The sequence below is a fragment of the Aulonocara stuartgranti genome (genome assembly GCF_965226115.1).
Source record: "Aulonocara stuartgranti genome assembly, chromosome: 14".
In the NCBI taxonomy this organism is placed as follows: Eukaryota; Metazoa; Chordata; class Actinopteri; order Cichliformes; family Cichlidae; genus Aulonocara; species Aulonocara stuartgranti.
In genome coordinates this window covers 25,202,796-25,222,596 of record NC_138950.1, presented here as the reverse complement: position 1 = coordinate 25,222,596, position 19,801 = coordinate 25,202,796, and the positions used below count along the sequence as shown (strand labels likewise).

The 19,801-nt window shown below is 40.8% G+C and overlaps 1 protein-coding gene and 1 long non-coding RNA gene across 3 annotated transcripts in view; one reads left to right on the top strand and one right to left on the bottom strand.

Annotated features, from left to right (window-relative positions):
• The window catches only part of bace2 (beta-secretase 2), a 28,094-nt gene extending 10,459 nt beyond the window's left edge, over window positions 1-17,635 (bottom strand). The window contains exon 1 of one of the 2 annotated variants that reach the window (XM_082501861.1): window positions 17,479-17,635. In XM_082501861.1, coding sequence (XP_082357987.1) covers window positions 17,479-17,544 — 66 coding nt within the window. In that variant the 5' untranslated portion in view covers window positions 17,545-17,635. Of the gene's footprint in view, window positions 1-3,011; window positions 3,636-17,478 lie in introns of those variants that run through there. The other variant, XM_082501860.1, reaches the window with a different exon arrangement.
• On the top strand, window positions 8,618-10,870 carry LOC309687135. Its single transcript, XR_014270640.1, has 3 exons — window positions 8,618-8,952; window positions 9,116-9,217; window positions 10,157-10,870. It is a non-coding gene; the product is annotated as an uncharacterized lncRNA (long non-coding RNA).
• Window positions 17,636-19,801: the final 2,166 nt, after the last annotated feature.

Genomic DNA, 19,801 nt, shown 5'->3' with positions numbered 1-19,801 from the left:
ACAGGCCTGACTGGAAAATTCTGATATCCTGTGGTGAAGGAGAATAGCGAGAAGGGAAAGCAAGGGCAGCTCCTTATCCCCACACCACCTATCTTTTTACTAGTCACACTATCCTCCCTTTGTCAAGCTTCAGAGCTTCAGGCAAGTCTCTTCCCCTGCTGAGGCAGTCTGCAGTTGAGCGTTCGCTGTCTAATTGGCGGTAGCTCCATGGAGGCAGCGTGCATCTGCTACCTGTTTGTACCAATTAGCAGATGTGAGGCTCTCCAGCCAACACTCAGCCTGTGTGTGCCACATGCACGCCGCAATTAGTGGCTGATTTGAATAGTGCCTCATTGAACACCGCGGCCCTGTAATCACATCATCATCTAGTTAGAATAATATTGAGAGTATAACTCAATAGTATCGAGTTACACGACATTTTGCCACCGCATAAACAATCTGAACCAAAGCAGATGGCTCTCTGCTGGCAAGGTTTCACTAAAAGACTAGAAGATCAAGAGGTGAAGCTTCCTCTATCTTTACTGTGCATCATAAACCAATTAAAGAAGTCTGAGCCTACAATTATGTTCACACATCCGTAATATTAACATCCTGGAAATTGTGCAAGAACGACTTTAAACGCGAACAAATAATAAAAATGGCTGTTTAGCAGGTATCTGTATCAAGTTCAGCTTTCAGGTGGTTTTAATGCTTGATGCAGCAATATGGATCCACTCTGCTAAACAAGCGAGCTAGCCTTAAAAAAAACACTCCATAATCTCACACAAATGTGAACAATTCAACAAAAAACAAAGAAACAAAAAACTAAATGGCAATAGCCAAACCCCTAAACATGTCATTAACTTTCTGTGAATGTTCTCTGCACAGAAAGTTTTCTGACAAAGTAGGAAACACACAGCTGTAATAAAAAAACACCATAAAGACTGCGCCCTTTCTGATTTAATGTTTTCTAAAGGTGAGCCACCACTGACACATACATACTCCTCCCAATAGAGAAACATATTTAAAATACCAATATGCTGAATATAACTGAATAGTAATCTTAGTTCCAGTGCTAATGCATTGATGACATTTGCTTAACTGACTGACTTTTATGATTGATAATCTGTTGTTATACATTTACCTGTTGAATAATGATAAGTAATAAGGGTAAAGGGGAATTTTCTTCTTTGGGGAACACTATAAAGTGTTCTTTTCTATTAGGACAAAAGTCATTAAGCATACAACGCTGTGACTTGATAATAAGGAAGTGTGGGAAGTGTACTCTGGCAAGTGCTGCAATGTTATCCTCAGCGACATGGCAGGTAGCGCAGATAAGCCTCTGTGAGCCTGAGAAACTGAGATGTGCTGCCCAAGAGTCTTAAAAGCTCTGATCTGTTTAACTCGAGATGCCCCGGGGCAACAGGTCAACTTACTAATGAGATAATTCACCTTTGCTTTAAGCTCCAATTCAAAGACAACTACTTTACAACACAAAGGCAAATCGCTGCCACCCTTAAAGCCTCATGTATTTTTAATAGTGACGGGAGCTCCAGCTCACCCAGATTTAGTCCTCCTCAATTATTAATATGATCTTGTTAGGCGCTTTACATAACAAGCAGTATAAAAATGACGTTCTAACAAATTACACGTACGCATTTCCAAGTTCTGCAACCAAAAGAACCCATATGGAAAAGATATATATAAATATTATAAAGTTTGTATCTGTCTTGTGTGAAACTTGTATGAAAAGCATATAAGTGTGAAAACAGATATAAGATCCCTTGAAAAATTATATAATGAAACTTGTATGTTTTGGATACTTACTAAAACAATGTATGAAAGTAATGCGAAAGTGGCCACTTTCATGAGTAAATCATGTAAGCCTTATATGATTTACTCATGAAAGTGGCCACTTTCATGAGTAATCACATATAAGTTTTTACTATTTCTTTTCCGTATGGGAATAGCAGCCAACGAATATCCCTGCTGTAGAGCAAGTGCTATTTTGTACAACTCTCGGGGTGCTCTCTGCTGCCTGGGATCCTGGTAATCCCTGTCAGCTGCCTGCTAAGAAACACTGGTCCTCGCAGGCAGCATCATGTGAGTGCATGTGAGCCAGAGAAAGAGTGTTGGTGTTGGTGGTGGGGGTTTAGTCTACAGACCCCTAGGCTATAATGAGGCTGAAGCACCCTCACAGCTATATTATCCTTCCTCCGTGGTCCCAGGCGAGCCTAAAAGTAAGAATGTACTAGACATACTTATCTTCCCATGACCCTCTGCTGCAGGGGTAAATTTAAACCTCATATTTTGAATTATAGACTTAATAGCTTGAAAAAAAAAATATGGCTGTTAAACGAGTCAGTGATTGAACATTGGTGGTGGCTTACGACACCAGCTATCGTCCACCTACGATGAAGGCTTCATCTCCACTCACACCTTGCATCAGGTGACCTCAACAGGTCACAAGATGTGGTGGGGTGAAGTCTCACAGTAGTTTCACCCTTCCCACCTTGGCTCATGTGACGACTCGCATGACCAAGTGGATCAGGGACCCTGAGGACCACTTCCAAAGGGGGCAACCCTCCACTGGGGATTAGATACCTGACTTCTTTCTTTCTTTTTTTTTTTTTTTTTTAAGAAATGAAGGAGCCTCTTGGGTAATAGAGATCTAGTCTGTTGCCTTATTTTTTCAAACGTTCAAGATTACCTACACAGACATTTAAAAGCATATTTAAATACACAGTGCTGTATAGATGGGTATCCATGGCCCTGAGTCAAAACAAACACACCCAGCCCACCTTCTGACCACTGGATCACATGGTGGTTGTACCAGCCCCTATTCACACATACACAGTAAACACACTACAAATGCATCCAGGAAAAACTAATAAACACAAAAACACACAACACAGCGCAAATACAGTGATTAAAGTGGAAAGCTGACACAAGTGGTGCGTTTAAGTCTAAATGAGAAACGTAAAAAATATTTCAGAGAGTTAAAACAGACAGGAGCTCAGGAGCTACATTACCTTTTGACCAGGAGTACCGATTGACATTTCTATGTAGTAGCCTCTCCCAGAGTCTCCTTGCAAATTATTCACCATGTCCAGAAAGTTCACGGTACCGGTGGGATCAGAGGCCAGAGAGAGACCGCTTCCATCAGACGCTACTCTCCGAAGAGACGTCAAATTCACATCCGATGAGACGTTGTACTTCCCTGGGTATATTTTCAGCGGTATGGAAAAGTAACAATAGGACACTCCGAAGTACAAACTCAAAGCAAATGCCACAAACGAAACGAAAGTTGAGTATGCCATGTTAGTTTTTTGTTGTTTTGTTTTTTATCACGCCAGTAACAACAGAGAAAGTCTCAGAAAAAGACTCCTGTTCCGTGCTCAAACTTTTCTCCTCAAGTTTTCACACTGGCCCGTACTGCGGTCGCCATCATGGAAACGATCCCGCTTCACCGTCAAAAAGACACCGTACATGGTGACATGCTTCCGCGGTGTGAGTGACACTGAACTGTCCGCTGTCGATCGATTTCCAGCGAGAAATTTCACCTCCATCTACTCTTACGACGGCGCCAAGCTAGCCCAAACAGAAGACTCAACTTCCGGCAGTTGCTTTCAAGTTAAAGCACACGTAACTGTTGTAACGGCCACACAAAACAGGCGTTTAACACGCTAGGTAAAGTTAGATAAATTATGAATGGGATTTATGCAATTTTTGCATTTCTAAAAGCTACTTTCAGTCGCTCCCTTATTCGCAGTGTTTGGTTTGCCAGATTTGTATTTTACACCAGATAAGACAACTCCAAAAGGTTTTCTGTCTCTCTTAATTCATAGCGACTCTAATAGGGGTTTATTATTAGACAGATGTAAAGACATTTGTGTCTCATCTAATTCAAAGCCAGTCGAATAGTGGTTTATTTTGAAGGCGCAGTTGCCGAGCTGTAGGTTTTTACCACATCCTTTACTCCTGGTATCAGGCTGAGTGATGTGATTCCACGATGCATGACTTCCTTCCACAACTTGGACTGCTGTAAACCGGACTGATAGCACTGGGGGGCATGTGCCCATTTTTAAAAGACTGTAATTAGATTTCCCCACACTGCTCCACAGATTTTGCTTCACTTATGTGATCAGAACAAATTGTTTTTTCTGTCATCTACCCGAAACCTTTTGTTGTCTTTTTGTGGTAATCTATCTATCTATCTATCTATCTATCTATCTATCTATCTATCTATCTATCTATCTATCTATCTATCTATCTATCTATCTATCTATCTATCTATCTATCTATCTATCTATCTATCTACTTTTAAAATGTTATTGTGGTGTCTTTTTTCCAATTTTAAACACCCTTTAAATCCTGTTATTGGGATTGCTGTGCAGCTCCACATTTATGTAGTGACTAGTATTAGTTAACACAGCCTCAGTTCTGATTCCTCCCCTAACCAACTTCCTCATCATGGCCAGAGTATAAAACACCTGTGCCCTGTATCTTGGCTCCTGGTGTCCAGTTATGTAATTAAATGTGTCTTAACAAAGGTTAACTTTACATATTAGTTCAACGTAGTGTATGTGGGTTAGCTTCTTGTTATGTGTTTGTCCCTGTCACCTGGGGCCTGTACTACAACCTGGTTCACTTACCCTAATGTTACACCATTGTGGTTATCACCTGGATGAGAAACTGTAAGCTTTCCCAAGCATGAATACGAGCCATTCAGCCGTGTAATACAGCAGTGTAATACAGTATTTAAGCTTTCCTTTGGTAATCAACACTTTATGAATGTGTTTAACTGGAACAGTGCTCTAAGTATTAGTCCATTTAAACCCAACTATTTGCTAAAGCATAGTACTCGCCTTAGTCTGGTGAGTAAGACTAAGGCCTAAGAAGAATTACAGGTTTATGTTCTTTTAAATTGTGTTTTTTTTTCTCATGACATGCAAGCTACATAGTTTCAGCTGCAACATCAGCTGTGTTAAACTGTTTAGTGGTGAGTAAGGAGGTGGCTTATAAGGATATTGCTTTCAAAGGAGGAGAAAAATGCAAGAAATAAAAATCTCCTTTCCTTACCGCGCTCCATCAGGGACACACTAACTTTAGATTCTAACAACTGGACCCTTATGGTGTCTGCACACTGATATCTGAGGGATCTCCCAGGAGGTATAATACCGTTCTCTGAAAAACTGGCCTGTAGGTGGTTTCATGCATGTTTCTCGTGACTCAAACATGACCTACATGAAGCAGCTGGATCTGCAGAATAAGTCATTATGGTAATGAAACAATAAAGTGTAACCCTCATAACACTGGGAATCAGGGCTAAAATAAATCCTTTGTGTTACAGACCTCTGAGAAGGTGTGAAGGGTCACAAGATGTTTACAATTTTCAGTAATCTTTGTGGTGAATCCTAATGCATGTTTGTATTAGACTCCACTGCTTTCCTGGATTTCAAAACAAACTCTCGTCTCTCTCCCCCCATGCAGATACTGCTATGTTATGAGTTGGTGCCTGAGTAACCCATGGAGTTACAAAGGTAACTTCCCCTTGGTAGGGTCTCCCAAGGTAAATGGGTTATAGGTAGGGAGCAACAGAGACCCAGTTACCTTACCAGGGATGGGATACTGGAGCACCACCCTGGAGCCAGGCCTAGTGGAGGTGATGTCGGTGAGTTCCTGGTGGTCGGACCTTCACCCATTAGACACAACTGTGGCTCACTGCCTGCTCGGGGAGCAATAGGCGCATTTAGGCCAAAGACTGAAGCCTTGTTTTTGAATATGGATTGAGTTTTTGATATGTTGGTCATTGCGAGTTTTAAGGTCTTATGTGTTCAAATTAATTGTGTAAGACACTATTCTTGTTTCCTCCCAGCAGCTTGAGCCTCTGCCTAGTTATGGAAAGGTTTATTATAAAATGTCTTGTCGGTAATGTCTGAATTTACAGCATCATTTTTATATCTTCGTTTATTGCTCCACCCATGTTTGTAAGGGCTTTGTGAAGATATTCTACAAAGATGACTCGGTTCAAGTTATACCAGTATTTAGGACGCTGAAACTAGGCTTTCACTAGAAGTCTTAATTCCATTGTTCAACTTATGTGTATATCTGAAAGTCTACAATAAAAATACCTGTAAGTACTCAGCCTTGTGCATTGGAAAACCCATGATGTCTAGTTATTTTTGTATTTTTAACACCACACTTGAGAAAATGGTCAAAATGATTTGTGGTTATAAGCCTCTGAATAAATGGTAACATGTCCAGTATCTTTTATTAGCACACCACACTCCAAGTATGCTATGTGTATAATCTTGTTCTGAGTGTAACCAGTGGTTTGCACCATGCAAACTCTCTGTATTTACGTTCACGAGGGCATCTCTTGGTTGGTTGAGACGCCTGCCTCTTCAAGTCCTATTGGTTAGATGTTTTCTTAAGCATTGAAATAATCCTATCATTCACTTTATTTTTCTTCTGTGGTCTTTCAGGCCTTGTAGTGTTGCTGAGCTACTCAATGCATTCGTTCTTTTTAAGAATGAACCTTACTGTTGATTTGGCCAATCCTGAAGTTCTTCCTATCTCTCTTAGGTTTTAGGGTTTGTTTGTTTTTTTGCAGACTAATGATGGCTTCCCATATTTTAAATTACAATTAAAAGCTATGAAACACAAATCCAACACTTGAATCATGTTCAGATGCACTATATTACAAAAGTGTTTCATCTTCTACCTTCACACATATATGAAATTGAGCCACATCCCATTCTTCATCCATAGCGTTTAATATAATGTCAGCCTACCATTTGCAGCTATAATGGCTTTGAAACTCTTCCACAACAAGCTCTCTCATCCATGTTAGATGACTACCGTTCTCCTGGCAATGGCTAAACCCATGCTTGTCCGTCAGATTGCCAGTGTCTACTGATCTGAGTCCAGTGGTGGGGTGCTCTACACTGTTGCATTCCACACTTTGCATTGGACTTAATGATGTAAGACTCGAATGCAGCTCCTTGACCATGAAAATCCATTCCATCAAGCTCTCTATGCACTGTTCTTGATTTATTCTAAAGAACACAAGTTTAAATGTCTGTAGTGATTGACTCTGCAGAAACGTCTGTGTACTATGCACCTCAGCATCTGCTGACCCCACCCTCTGATTTTATGTGGCCTATTACTTTTGCTTTTAGTGGTTAAAATACCACCAATAGTTGACTGTGGAATATTTAGTACTGAGGAAATTTCACAACTGGACTTGATGCACAGGTGGCATCCAATCACGGTACCGCGCTGGAAGCTGTCTGCATGCCTAAGTGCTCGATTTTGCACACCTGTGGCCATGGAAGTGATTGGAACACCTGAACTGAATGATTTGGATGGGTGAGTGAATACTTTGGGTAAACGTGGAGCATTATGTCTACTTCATTTGTCATGAAATAACGAGGGAACAGGCCTCAATTGGCAATGAAACTGCCCGTCGATCAAATGTCCAATTGTGTTTGTCCCCATTACAATGGGGGAAAGTGTATAAAAACTGCTGAAAAAAAAACAACAACTTTTAAATAAAGCTGAAAGTCTGCCCTCGCAAAGACTTAATATTGGTTTAAAACCCATGATGGTGGCGTACACATGGAAAACTACAGAAACTGTCTTTGTCAAACAAGTTATAATTTGATATATATCCACCCACCAACTTGTGAACTGTTCACTACAGTATTAGGGAACAAAACTTTTGTGTATGCATTTCAACTTTGCATGACTTCATTCCCCAAGTTAGAAAGCTTTACGTGCATGTTTCAGCTGAGACGGCTTCGGTTCAGCACTGACAGCGTATGGGGAGAAAGAGTAAGAAAGGAAGGCAAGATCGCTGTCACAGGTCTTCTCCATGCTGCCTGTTTCCACACACAGACAACCAGTGTCTCACACTGAATACCTCATGAGTGCACAGTAGTGTCACATGTTCGGCTCTTTTCCCTGTCCCCCACCCATGCTTGTCTCACACCCTCATTGAAGTTAATCGCTATAGTTATATTAGCCTTAATAATGTGGGAAACTACTGTGACCACAAAAATTTATCTTTCCGGTGGACTGCTTGTCATGCACTGGGTCTTGTGAATGACCCATTTAAGCACAATTCCTATTTCTTCTTCCCTGGACCTTGGGGTATTTCCTTACCCTGAGAGTTTTAAAAACAGGACGAAGCTTTAATGCATCATTTGTCTGGTAGCCTACTAACCCCTTAATGCAGAAAATCAGGAGGTATGTTATATATCCTTTGACTGAAGAGTTTAACAACTTTTTAGGGCTCTCTACCTGGTTTTGTTTATGAAGTCTTCTAATGAGAAGTGGAGCTTTATGTCATTTAAAGCCACAATATACTTGTAAATTTGTAAACACGTTAAAAAGTGTACCAATTACAAATTAAAAGTTTTAGCTAAAGAGTTGTAATGATGATCAGATCAAACAGATCTAATGGAAAAGACTCCTTTTATTTAATCTTCGGTTTCGTAGAGATCAGGTTCCATCAGATAAAGACTCATTGGTAAAAAAGACCAAAAGTGATTCATCAAAGAATGTAAATTATGACAAAATACCCATTCATGACTTTTATAAAGTGTATTTTTAATAATGTGCCCGTCTTATATCCAATTCAATGTTTCTAATCTGGTCCTAAAGCCTCTCCCTGCAGTTCCACCTTTGCCCACAGCAAGGCGCTCAACACCCTTTTTGTGCCTTTAATCCAATCTAAGAGAGCTGTAGCATCTGGTGGATGAGCAAATTAGACAGCTTAGGGGAGCCAGTGGTCCTACATTTGGCATTGCAAAGCTCCTTTACTGGGACATCGGTACTTAATCCTCACAGCTCTGATCATTACAGCTGATGAGAGGAGGAGACTGCTCCACATTGTCTCAAATGCAAGCCCTCCTCCTCAGCCTCAACAACAAACATCGACGTCTAAGCACAGATGCACATCTAAATGTAACATTATGCCAACTAATTACCACGATGAATTTAATATATATTTATTAAATTCTCATATTTTTGTTCTCTAAAGTAAATTATATTGTAGCAAATTATGTTTTTCTTATTGATTAATCTGCTTTAAACTCACTGGTTTTTTTTTTCTTTTCTTTTTTTACAGCCAGTCAAACTTTCCTCGAGCCTGACATCAGATATGTAAATGTCTGATTTTACCTGACCAGCAGGTGAAAATATATTTAGTGCACAGTCATCTAAAAAGAAAGTAAGTAGATGGTAACCATGTGGAATTAAAAAAGTGCTTTCTGTTTTTACAGGGTTTCAAAATTGTACATGTTTGATTTAATAATTAACTTGGGATTTTGGCAATTTTGACATAAGTGAGTGTGAATGAGTGAGTTCTCCTTTTGTTAAGAAATCAATGCAGCATAAAACGTGTTTAGAAGCTTAAATGAAACTATTTGAAGATCAAATAAATGACTATTTCCAAAGATTACTGGCTATCGGCTGCCACAGTGTAAGAAAGTATAGGATGTTGTAAAAATATTAACACTGCACAAAATATCATCTGAACACTTGTTCTTACTCTTACCAGTCTAATTCGACGTAGTGCATTATTTTAAAGCATAAGCAGGTCTATCAAACAGGTTGATCATAGAAATAAATATTGTGCTGTGAAGTCCCGAATTAGCTCTGCTGCTTTCTCGGTGACCCCAGCTCTCATCCTTTTTATTTTTTTTAAAGCATCACGCAGGGCTATAATAATCAGGCCTGCAGACAGCCCAATCACTGTAAGTGTATAATGCTGCTCAGAGGTTTGCTGAATCTGCTAGCATTTTGAATGCAGTGTAATTACAGCACAGATATGATTGAGCTGGATGAGCGGTAAATGGGGATCACAGTGGGGCAGATCATCATAATCAGGCTGTCCACATGTTTCTCAGGCAAATCTCATTTTTTGGTATCTAATCAGCAGTGCAGTGTATTAGCAAAAAAAAATGGCTGGGGTCAATTAGCTTTTAGTTTAGTGGACTCAAATATTTAAATAAATACAACGTAGCTTGCTTTAAGAATGAATTTAGGCTGAGATTAAAAGGATTTTTTTGCACATCTTTGTTTTTGTTTCTTCTCTGCACGGCAGAGATTGACATATAGTTAGCCTGTTCTTCATAACAAGCTACTTCCCCGTCTCTCCTTCTGCCAGAACTGTCAACCGCCTAACAAGGTGCACATATTCACAGCTGCTGCTGCAGGAGATGAGCCCAAATGAGGAGAGTCTACATAAGATGAGAGGGACGTGCCAGACAACAGGTGCATGGATACATCACGGCTCATCCACTGGCACCACACTGTATGATTCCAGCCATATAAAAGACAGCTGGTTTTGATCTGTTTCATTTTTTTTTAGATCGATTACTTGTAACTGTACAGCAACTCTAGCTCCTCAGACAGGCGGGAGTATGACTAAGGGTGTCTCATCCTAGTCTCACAGGCTACTCACACTTACTCTTCCCCCTGTGGTGATAGCGATGCCTCTCCACAGTGTATCTGTTTGTTCATTCATAGGAAAAGCATTAGTGACACGTAGATGAGTCATAGAGGCTTGCGTCTAAACAGTCCACGGCGTGTCAGAAACCCTGCCACCCTTCTGCTCCTCGCCTCAAGGCACTACTCATACCCTCACCAGTCTCCCTAGTTACTCTAACTCGTACATATGCATACATATGCCTCCTGTGTTTGTTCAAACAGAGCGGATCCCACCTGATGTGTTGGGTGCCACAGAGCAGATGTTGCTGTAGTTGTGGGCTGGACTGCAGTGGGAGGCTGTGGACATCCTCATTACTGAGATGCTGTTGGGGTTCTCCTCTCTAGTGGGATCTCTTTAATGAAGTGGTTCTTCTTATAATCATTCACTCTATTCACCACACACTGTAAATACAGGAAATTCTGCGCAGTAGTGAGCAGTCTTGGTGAATACAGCTGAATCCCATAAATACTGATACCTCAGAGAAACAAGAAAGGTAGTGTGCAATCTGAACTATGTAGATTTTTCAGCTCAAATCAGAAATGAGAGGCCTGCCAGCACTCGCAGGAATGTGGATGTTTACAACGTTAATTGTGTTGTGGTGGTTGTTTCAGTTATGAGAGCACAAATGATTGGTCACATCCATCCACATACCCAGAGTTCATCTTCAGGGTGGCTGTCAAAATGTTGTATAAAGCAGGATTATGACTGTGCAGTTAAAGACAATGGGAATTGCTCACCTTATGTCATAATTTAGAAAGGGAATACAATAATTCAGTGTGAACGAGGACACACAGGGAACCTCAGCGGTTGTTACCATGTTTTTAATGTTGCAGTTATTCAATGCTTCACTATATTTTACAGTCATATACTGTTTATGGAGATTAGAGGAAGAACACTAAATTAAAAAAAAGAAATGGCACTCGCACAGCTGACAGTATCATACTGCACAGCTTATATATTGTATACAGTTTCATGCTAGCAGATCTAGCTCCAGCACTTCACTGTAATTTAACAGGGAATTTTATCATAGTGCATGAAATCTGTAACCATCCATTCCAATCTGCCCATAGATGCCATCGCTTTCAGGTGAGACATGAGCATAAAGGTTTGCTTGTGCCCCCCCCCGGAAAAAAAATAATAAATAAAAACAAAGAACAATTACTTCGATGGTCTGCCTCCATAGCCGAATAAAAAAGACTTTCCCCTTGTCCGTTTTAAGTTTGCTGCGGGAATTTCGACATATTCCGGCCTGGCTGCGTTAATTGTAAAGCCAGCAGATGGAGCAGATGTGTGTGTTTATACAGTATGTGTCACACTCCCTCTGTGACTTTCAGAGGTGATGTCAGGTGCAACACCTGGAGTTTGTCTCCTAATTAGGATGGGCGTCTCCAAGGCGATACCCAATTAGAAAAGCTGAACCCGGCTCTCGGGGCTCACGAGCGGATAGAGATCAGATGCATCTCATCTCTCACTGGCAAATTGCTTTCATCAATAAACTATATTTGTGGTGCTGATACTGTATTTCTGTTCCCACTAAACACATTTTCTCACACTCTTCCACACTTATATCACACTCTTGTTTCCCCCCCACTGCAGGCTGAAGAGAAAATCGGGCAGCACGGTGGTTAGCACTGTTGCCGCACAGCAAGAAGGTCCTGAGTTCAATTCCAACATCAGGCCGGGGTCTTTCTGTGTGGAGTTTGCATGTTCTCCCCGTGCTTGCGTGGGTTCTCTCCGGGTACTCCGGCTTCTTCCCACCGTCCAAAGACATGCAGCTTGTGGGGATAGGTTAATTGGATAATCCAAATTGTCACTAGGTGTGAATGTGCGAATGAATGTGAGTGCGAATGGTTGTCTGTCCCTGTGTGTTGGCCCTGCGACAGACTGGCGACCTGTCCAGGGTGTACCCCGCCTCTCCCCCTATGACAGCTGGGATAGGCTCCAGCTGTCATAGGGCGAGGGGCGACCCTGAAAAGGACAAGCGGAAGCGAATGGATGGATGGATGGATTGTGGTGCTGATACTGTATTTCTGTTCCCACTAAACACATTTTCTCACACTCTTCCACACTTATATCACACTCTTGTTTCCCCCCCACTGCAGGCTGAAGAGAAAATCCACTCTGAAAGAATATTATTATGAAGGCTGGTGCACCGACTCACCTTGCAGTGCGGTATTCAGTCTCCTTTGCGCTTGACTGTGTCCCTCTGTTCTTACAGCTATCTATCAGTTTCATAGCATGCAATCTGCATCCTTCCAGCCTCCCACTTCACGCCCACCAGCGTTGTATCTGTTGTGTTCTGCATGCATGTAGTGTGCACAGAAACAAGAGCATTGTGTTTTTGTGAAGGCTCAAGTGTTTTCATGTTCCTCACCCCCCCTTTCTGTATAAAAAGAGACAGGAGCTCCTGGGCAGAGAATACCCACCGCAGAGCTGCCCGGCAGGGTTAGGGGGAGTGTAGAGGATGCTCGGCCCCTGGCTACTTGCTACTCGTAAAAGAGGGGCGATAAGAGCTCTGAGGTTGTTGTGTGGTTGTAGGAAGGACTGAGTGAAGGCTGGCGGGGAGGAGGTTGAAGGCGTGAGGGGGGGGGGGGCTTCTTCATACATTTTTATGACCACGTAGATAAGGTCAGTAGTGTGCCATCGTTACTAGGCAACACTGCGACCCTGAGTTGGATTGAGTTGTGAATGTGAGAAGTCAGATATTCTTATTACAACAGCCCAGCTTCGGTTCTGCTGTGTGCATTTGTTAACAAGCAGCCTGTCTCCGTGTGCCATTCTCTGCGCGAGTCGAGGCTGAAGGACTGCTTTAACTGGACAATTAACTGTGGCACTGAAATAATTAGAAGGCCATTGATTGGGTTATTAAATTGTTACAACCATGTTGGTGATATACTGGTATCTGTGCGCTCTTCAGATACGTGATGATGGTAATGGTGATGAAAAATGACGAGCGGGCGTTTGATTATATATTTTTAATGATCCAGTTCATGTGGGGATACACTAGACTGTGGGCGTATTGATTTTTCCAGTTTTGAAGCAGAGAATGGAGAAGATGGAGACCAGGCACATATGCAGCCGGAGTACAAATCACCAAAATAAATAAATAAATCCACCCTATTCTCTCCCTCCCTTTACTCACACTCTCCACCTTCACTCCCTTCCCTCTCCACTGCTCCTTTCTCCGTCCCCCTCTTTGCCATAACCCTCTCAGCTCTCCATCCTCACTTCCTTATTTCTGCCACTCCTCCAGCAGGTTTTCATTAGGTTCCCCCTTCCACTCCTCTCCCCTCCCCTCCCCTCGCTTACTCTCCTGCTCTCTCCTCCCATTTCTGTCCCCTTCAGCGTCCTAGTTTAGCACGTCAAGGTTGGCTACAGATATGCTCCTCTGTGTCTTGGGGCTAACCAATGGAAAACTGTCTGGGGTTGCTGTAGCAGGCTGGGGTGTTTGTATTACGAATTGAGGAGGAGACGGGAAAAGGTTGCTGTGTGTGCTGTGGTCCGTTTTGCAGAGTCGAAGCGAAGTCTTAAGCACGTGACCCTGAAACGCTTGCAGGGTTAACAGTCGATATCTGAAAAATGTGGTCTGAAAAAAAAGCAGCTCATTTTCTCACAGCACAGTTGAACAGACGACTTCATTAACTTTATTATTCACCACAGCAACAACAAACGCTTCCAAGCGTGTACGTCACTTTTTAGTGTCCCCTGGAAACATGTCTGTCTGAATTTCATTGTGTTTTCTCACATTGAAGCATGTTTTTTCCCTAATTGCTCTGTGTGTATTATCAAATTAGTAAAGGTGTTTTCTCACTTTGCGTGTGTTTTGTCGACTTGTCTGTGCTTTCATACGCTGCAGCGCACTCAGCTGTCAGTTGCAGCACACTTAGGTTAAAACGCATAATTTGGGGAATTTGGCTCATTATTACTGCCTCTGAAATCCTGTAACATCTGCTACGTGTGACTGAAGTTAGGGCCTAAATCTGAATTAGCAATTAAGAAAAACGAATAAAAGAATAGTCAGGATTTTGAGAGTTTGCAGTAGGAAGGGAACAAAGGCATCGAGCAAGCAGACGCTGAGTGGAAATATGGGCCAAGGAATAGCCTCTGCTCTCAGATAACAAACTACACTTAAAGCACATGTAGAGTTCACAGGTGAATACATACAATCATACAATCCAATCCACAGTTTGAGTAATCTGTTTAAAGACTGCGCTTTAAAAGTGCTGATAAAATTATTTTGTAAATTAACAGTAGTAGGTTAGCTATATCCCCTGTTTCATGGTTTCATATGGTATTTATAGATCTTGTCCTACTTTAGAAGAAAATTAATCCTCCAAAAAAGAAATATCTGTCAATCAAATTCATAAACTAAATACTTGGCTATAAATTGGTATAGCAATAGGTTATTGGTAGTAATAGGGGGTTAAAAATGCTCAGGTTAGCATGTGAAGGACCACTAAGATCTGCTGTAGCGGTGTAGAATTCATTAGAAATAAATTGTCGAAAATAACTTGTTTTGTCAGCTCCAGTAGATTTTTTTGATGCTCTTCTGGATTTAACAACTGAAGTGTGCTACATGGCTGATTTCCAGCCAGAGATACTATAACACTAGTATTATTCATTCACTAAATGAAACTAATCAGTATCCTCACCTTAAATGTAAAACGGTGCCTGCTACTCTTGATCTAATGATGACGCTGAACACAACAACAGCTCAGCACCAGGACAACACAGTGCACTGCTGCAAACTTCGTCACAACACTGCAAAATATCCAGCACAGCACGCACTAAACTGTCTGGCATTTTCATGCAATTCCTAAATAACAGAACATTAGCATTCTTCACATTTCTTTGCAAGATGTTTTGCAAAAATGTAACTCAGAAACACACAATATATATATACCTCCACTACCTGATTTCAAAACTCATAAAAAGAAAAAGTTTAAAAATGCATTACAACATCACATATACAATTTAAATGTCCAGTTTTCAACATTTTTAAAAACTATGTCTATGTTAAAAATGATCAAATGCCACCAAACACTCTCACCTTTCTCTCTTTTCTTTTCTTTCCTTTCGTACTTTGTTCTCCATCTCTCAGTGTTGCGCATTAACCTCACTCCGGAAAAATACAAAAAGCTGTAAATCACCCAGAAATATTATATGTGTTGAGGTATTTGCAAGTTGCATTTAAAATTCACCGATACGCAAACAGTATGACTGATTATCTGACCTCTACCGCAGCACTAGCTAAATGCTACAGCTGCAACTTTATTTATATCTGTACCATGAATGGACTGCACGGATGAGAACGAATAAAATGACTTATCTTCTTCATAGTGAGCAAGTATCTCAGCACACAAAAAAAATAACTCATTTGACAGTAGAATGCATGAATCTGCCTTCACAATTTCATTTCTCATTAACGAAAGGTGCTAGAACACCATTCTGGATCATTCTAGCTCACCTGGAACACCTGGTGATAATTGCTTACTTAGTTAGCAAGCTACATCCATAAACTGTATGGATGCGTCACACGGACACAGATAGCTGCTGATTAGAGCTGAGTAACATCCCAAATAAAATACTAGAATTTCACCCACACATCTTAAAACGAACCACGCAGCTGATAATAACATAGCATAGCGATGCTTCAAGATTGTCTTTTGGAGATAGGTTCATATATCAGTAACAATACATAAAAACAGAAAATTTAAATAATTACGTATTACGTGCGATTTACATAATTTAAGTATCCAGTTTTAAAAAGCTTCTGTATCATATAAACTCATAGTTCCTTTGACATGTTGACTTCCAAACCCTGATGCCTTTCATGCAGCTGGCACATTCCCAGGTTATAGCAGTTCTGCCCTAATTTAAAGAGTGTGCATGTGTCCTAATGCTGATTGACCCGCAGGTATCGTGTTCATCCCAAGGGGAACTACTAGATTGTAAACATATAGCAGCTTGAACTACTCTGGCCACTCTGTAACCTTATACACAGTTGTATAAGGAGCCACGAGCATGGCTTGTCTCTTATCAATGTCATTGTCTTAGCAAACAAAAGGGATCATTATACCGGTGCTGAGAATGTTTCTATTCTGAGTTAATGGGTCACATAGTGTAAAGGCAACCTGATCCTCCTTTGGGTGGCGAAAGGAGTGAGCTGAAGGCTGACATTTTGCTGATGATAGGCCAGTCTGTGTTTTGTTGTAAGAGACGCTGGGCTTCACAGGCGTTGTCAAAACAAGAGACCCCATCCTGAGGGATTACCCGGCCTGTCTGCACACACGCCAGGGACAGGGTTGACCAGAGGGACAGCCGGGGTTGTGTGTGTGTGTGTTTGCACGTGTGTGGAAGGTGCTGAATGGAGGAAACGTAGCTAAAGGAGAATATGCCACTTCCTGTCAGTGTTGATATTTTGGTGTGAGAATTTTTAACACCATTGGAGTATGTTTCAGTTAATCACAGAAAGAGCTTGACTGGATGTAGATTATGGGGAAATTACACTGGCTACAGAAGCATACTGCGTATTGTTACCTACAGTGTTGGGAAGGTTACTTTTAAAATGTATTCCACTACAGATTACAGAATACATGCCCCAAAATGTATTTTGTAACATATTCCGTTAAGTTACTCAATGTTAGTAACGTATTCTGAATACTTTGGATTACTTAATATATTGTCATAGTTTTACAACTACATAATGTACTATTGTGTGATTTATTACTATATTACTATTACTGAAGGCTACTCGCCACGCTAGCTAACATTGTTAGCTAGCTTTAGTCTAACATTCTGCAGTCTATAAACTAACCTCAGCTAACGGCAGCTAACAATATTAGCTCGATGGCGAGTGGCCTTCAGTAATAGTAATAAATCACACAGCAATAGTACATTGAAGATACTGAAATGGGACATAACCCAGGTAGCTACCACAACTAAAACAAGCTAGTTGCAGTAGGCTAACGTTAGTTTTTTTTTTAAAAAGAACTTACTTCCAGATGTTTCTTAAGGGTTGGAGTTGGAGTCTTTTGAGCTGAGAGCATCTTGGTTGCTGGCATTGAACGGTCACAGTAGTTCCAAGTAAGAAATGCATTCCTGCCCGTGCACTGCTGTTGTGCTGGCTCCAGGACATTGTGTAACTGACGCCACCAACATTAACAGGATGCTTACATTAGAGCCTCTTATTTCGTGTTTTGTTTGGAGTTACCAAAAGTAGAGAGGGGATAGCCTAACATATAAAACAGGAAAAGACAGCCGTGTAGTCCATTTATTTTATCAAACTGTATTCTAATTATCACCTTTTTTAACAGTAACTGTAACGAAATACAGTTACTCATATTTTGTATTTTAAATACGTAACGTTGGCACATGTATTCCGTTACTTCCCAGCACTGGTTACCTACATCACATTATAGACACTTACACTTACTCACTATTACAACATTATGGAGTTAATATTTCACTTCATTAAGAGCTTCAGGTTCTTTTATTATGTCCCACTTTGTCTGATTTCCTTCTTTAACTTGTTTTACATTTTTCTTTTTGTCTTACCGTCAAATAAATAAATTACACATTCACGCCTTATTATTTGTGATTTATTTTTATTAATATTTGTAATTTTAATTTTATACTGCATACGGTGCCGTGGAAAACTATTTTATCCCCTTCTTGATTTTCTTAGTTTTTGCATATTTGTCACACTCACATGTTTCATCAAACAAATTTTAATTTCAGACAAAAATAAATATCAAATGCAGTTTTTAAATTATGATTTCATTTATTAAGTGAAAAAAGCTATCTAAACCCAAGTGACTGTATCAGAAAAAGTAATTGCTGTCTAAACCTAATAACTGGTTTCGCCACTCTAGGCAGCAAGAACTGCAATCAAGTTTTTGATAACTGGCAATGAGTCTTTCACATCCCTGTGGACGAACTTTGGCTCACTCTTCTTTGCAAAATTATTTTAATTCAGGCACATTAGAGAGTTTTAGTCCATAAACAGCCCATTTAAGGCCGTGCCAAAGAATCTCAATCTGATTTAAGTCCAGATTTTGACTATGCCACTCCAAAACCTTTTTTTTTTTGCAAGGCCACCATTGCTGTTATGTTTTATAGGACATGTTTGTCCTGCTACAGAACCCGAGTGTGCTTCAGCTTTAGGGCACAAACTAATGCTTGGACATCTGGAAGAAGTTAAGCAGCCCCAGACCTTTTCATGGCACTGTATATTGTATACATTATATGAAAAAACAGAGGAAAAAAAAGAGTGCATTCCTGAACTGCATCATACATTTACTCCATTACGCTGTAGTTTGGACCAATGCTTAACAGAGAATAAATGAATTTGAGGTGTCATGTGGGTCCTCTAAGTGCTGTGAAGTACTCAAGGAAGCTTAGGAAGGGAACCTATTTGCTTTCTCTAAAATCTAATTTCTCACTGTCTCCATTAAACTACTATACAACTCCATTAGCCATTTAACCCAAGATGATATCATTTTGTTTGAGACCTTAATTATAGTTTTCTTTGCAATTACTGACTGACTTGATCAACAAGGTTGTCCAATAAAAGCTTCCAGTTTTAGTGACCAACACATAGGATAGAATAACATAGGAGCCCGTGTCCTATAGGACTGTTTATGGTGAATACAAAGTGCTGATGGGTGTTGCAACTGTATGTTAAAGCACAAATAATGGAGCCAGATGGGACAGTTCGACATGCACATACATTTGCATACAATCCATTTATAAGAAGCAGAGTTCATCAGAAGCTTTAACTTCCAAAATTTAAAATGCTTGCTCTTCTGTAGTTCCTGATTCATCTGTTCTTGGAGAAATGGGATGAGTGCAGTGCAAATGGGATAAATCACAACAATACAACTTCCACTGGTTTAACAGTGGCTGCCACCACTCTGATTAATATCTTTGATCTAATTTTATCATCCCCGCTGAAGCTGGCAGTAAAATAAAAAGCGCCAACAGATCCCATGCCAGTGTGAGTATCACAGTCAGAGGAGTCACGACCTTGACTGTGCAGTGCCATGAATTGTCTCACATGTGCTCCATTTCCTTCCTTATATGCACGCACCGATACATTGGCACATGCGAACACCCCCGCACAAAGACATGCACTGCAAGGCCAAGACTGCCTGCAGCAGCCCGGGGGCTTCATTGTCACATTTACTTACTGCTGTTTAGGCATCATGCTGGGGGGCTAAAACGAACTCTCTTCTCCTCCCCCAACCCACGCAGTGAACTCAAACCCCACTGAAATCCACTCTGCTCATGTCCAAAACATGGCTGTGGAGCCACTGAATG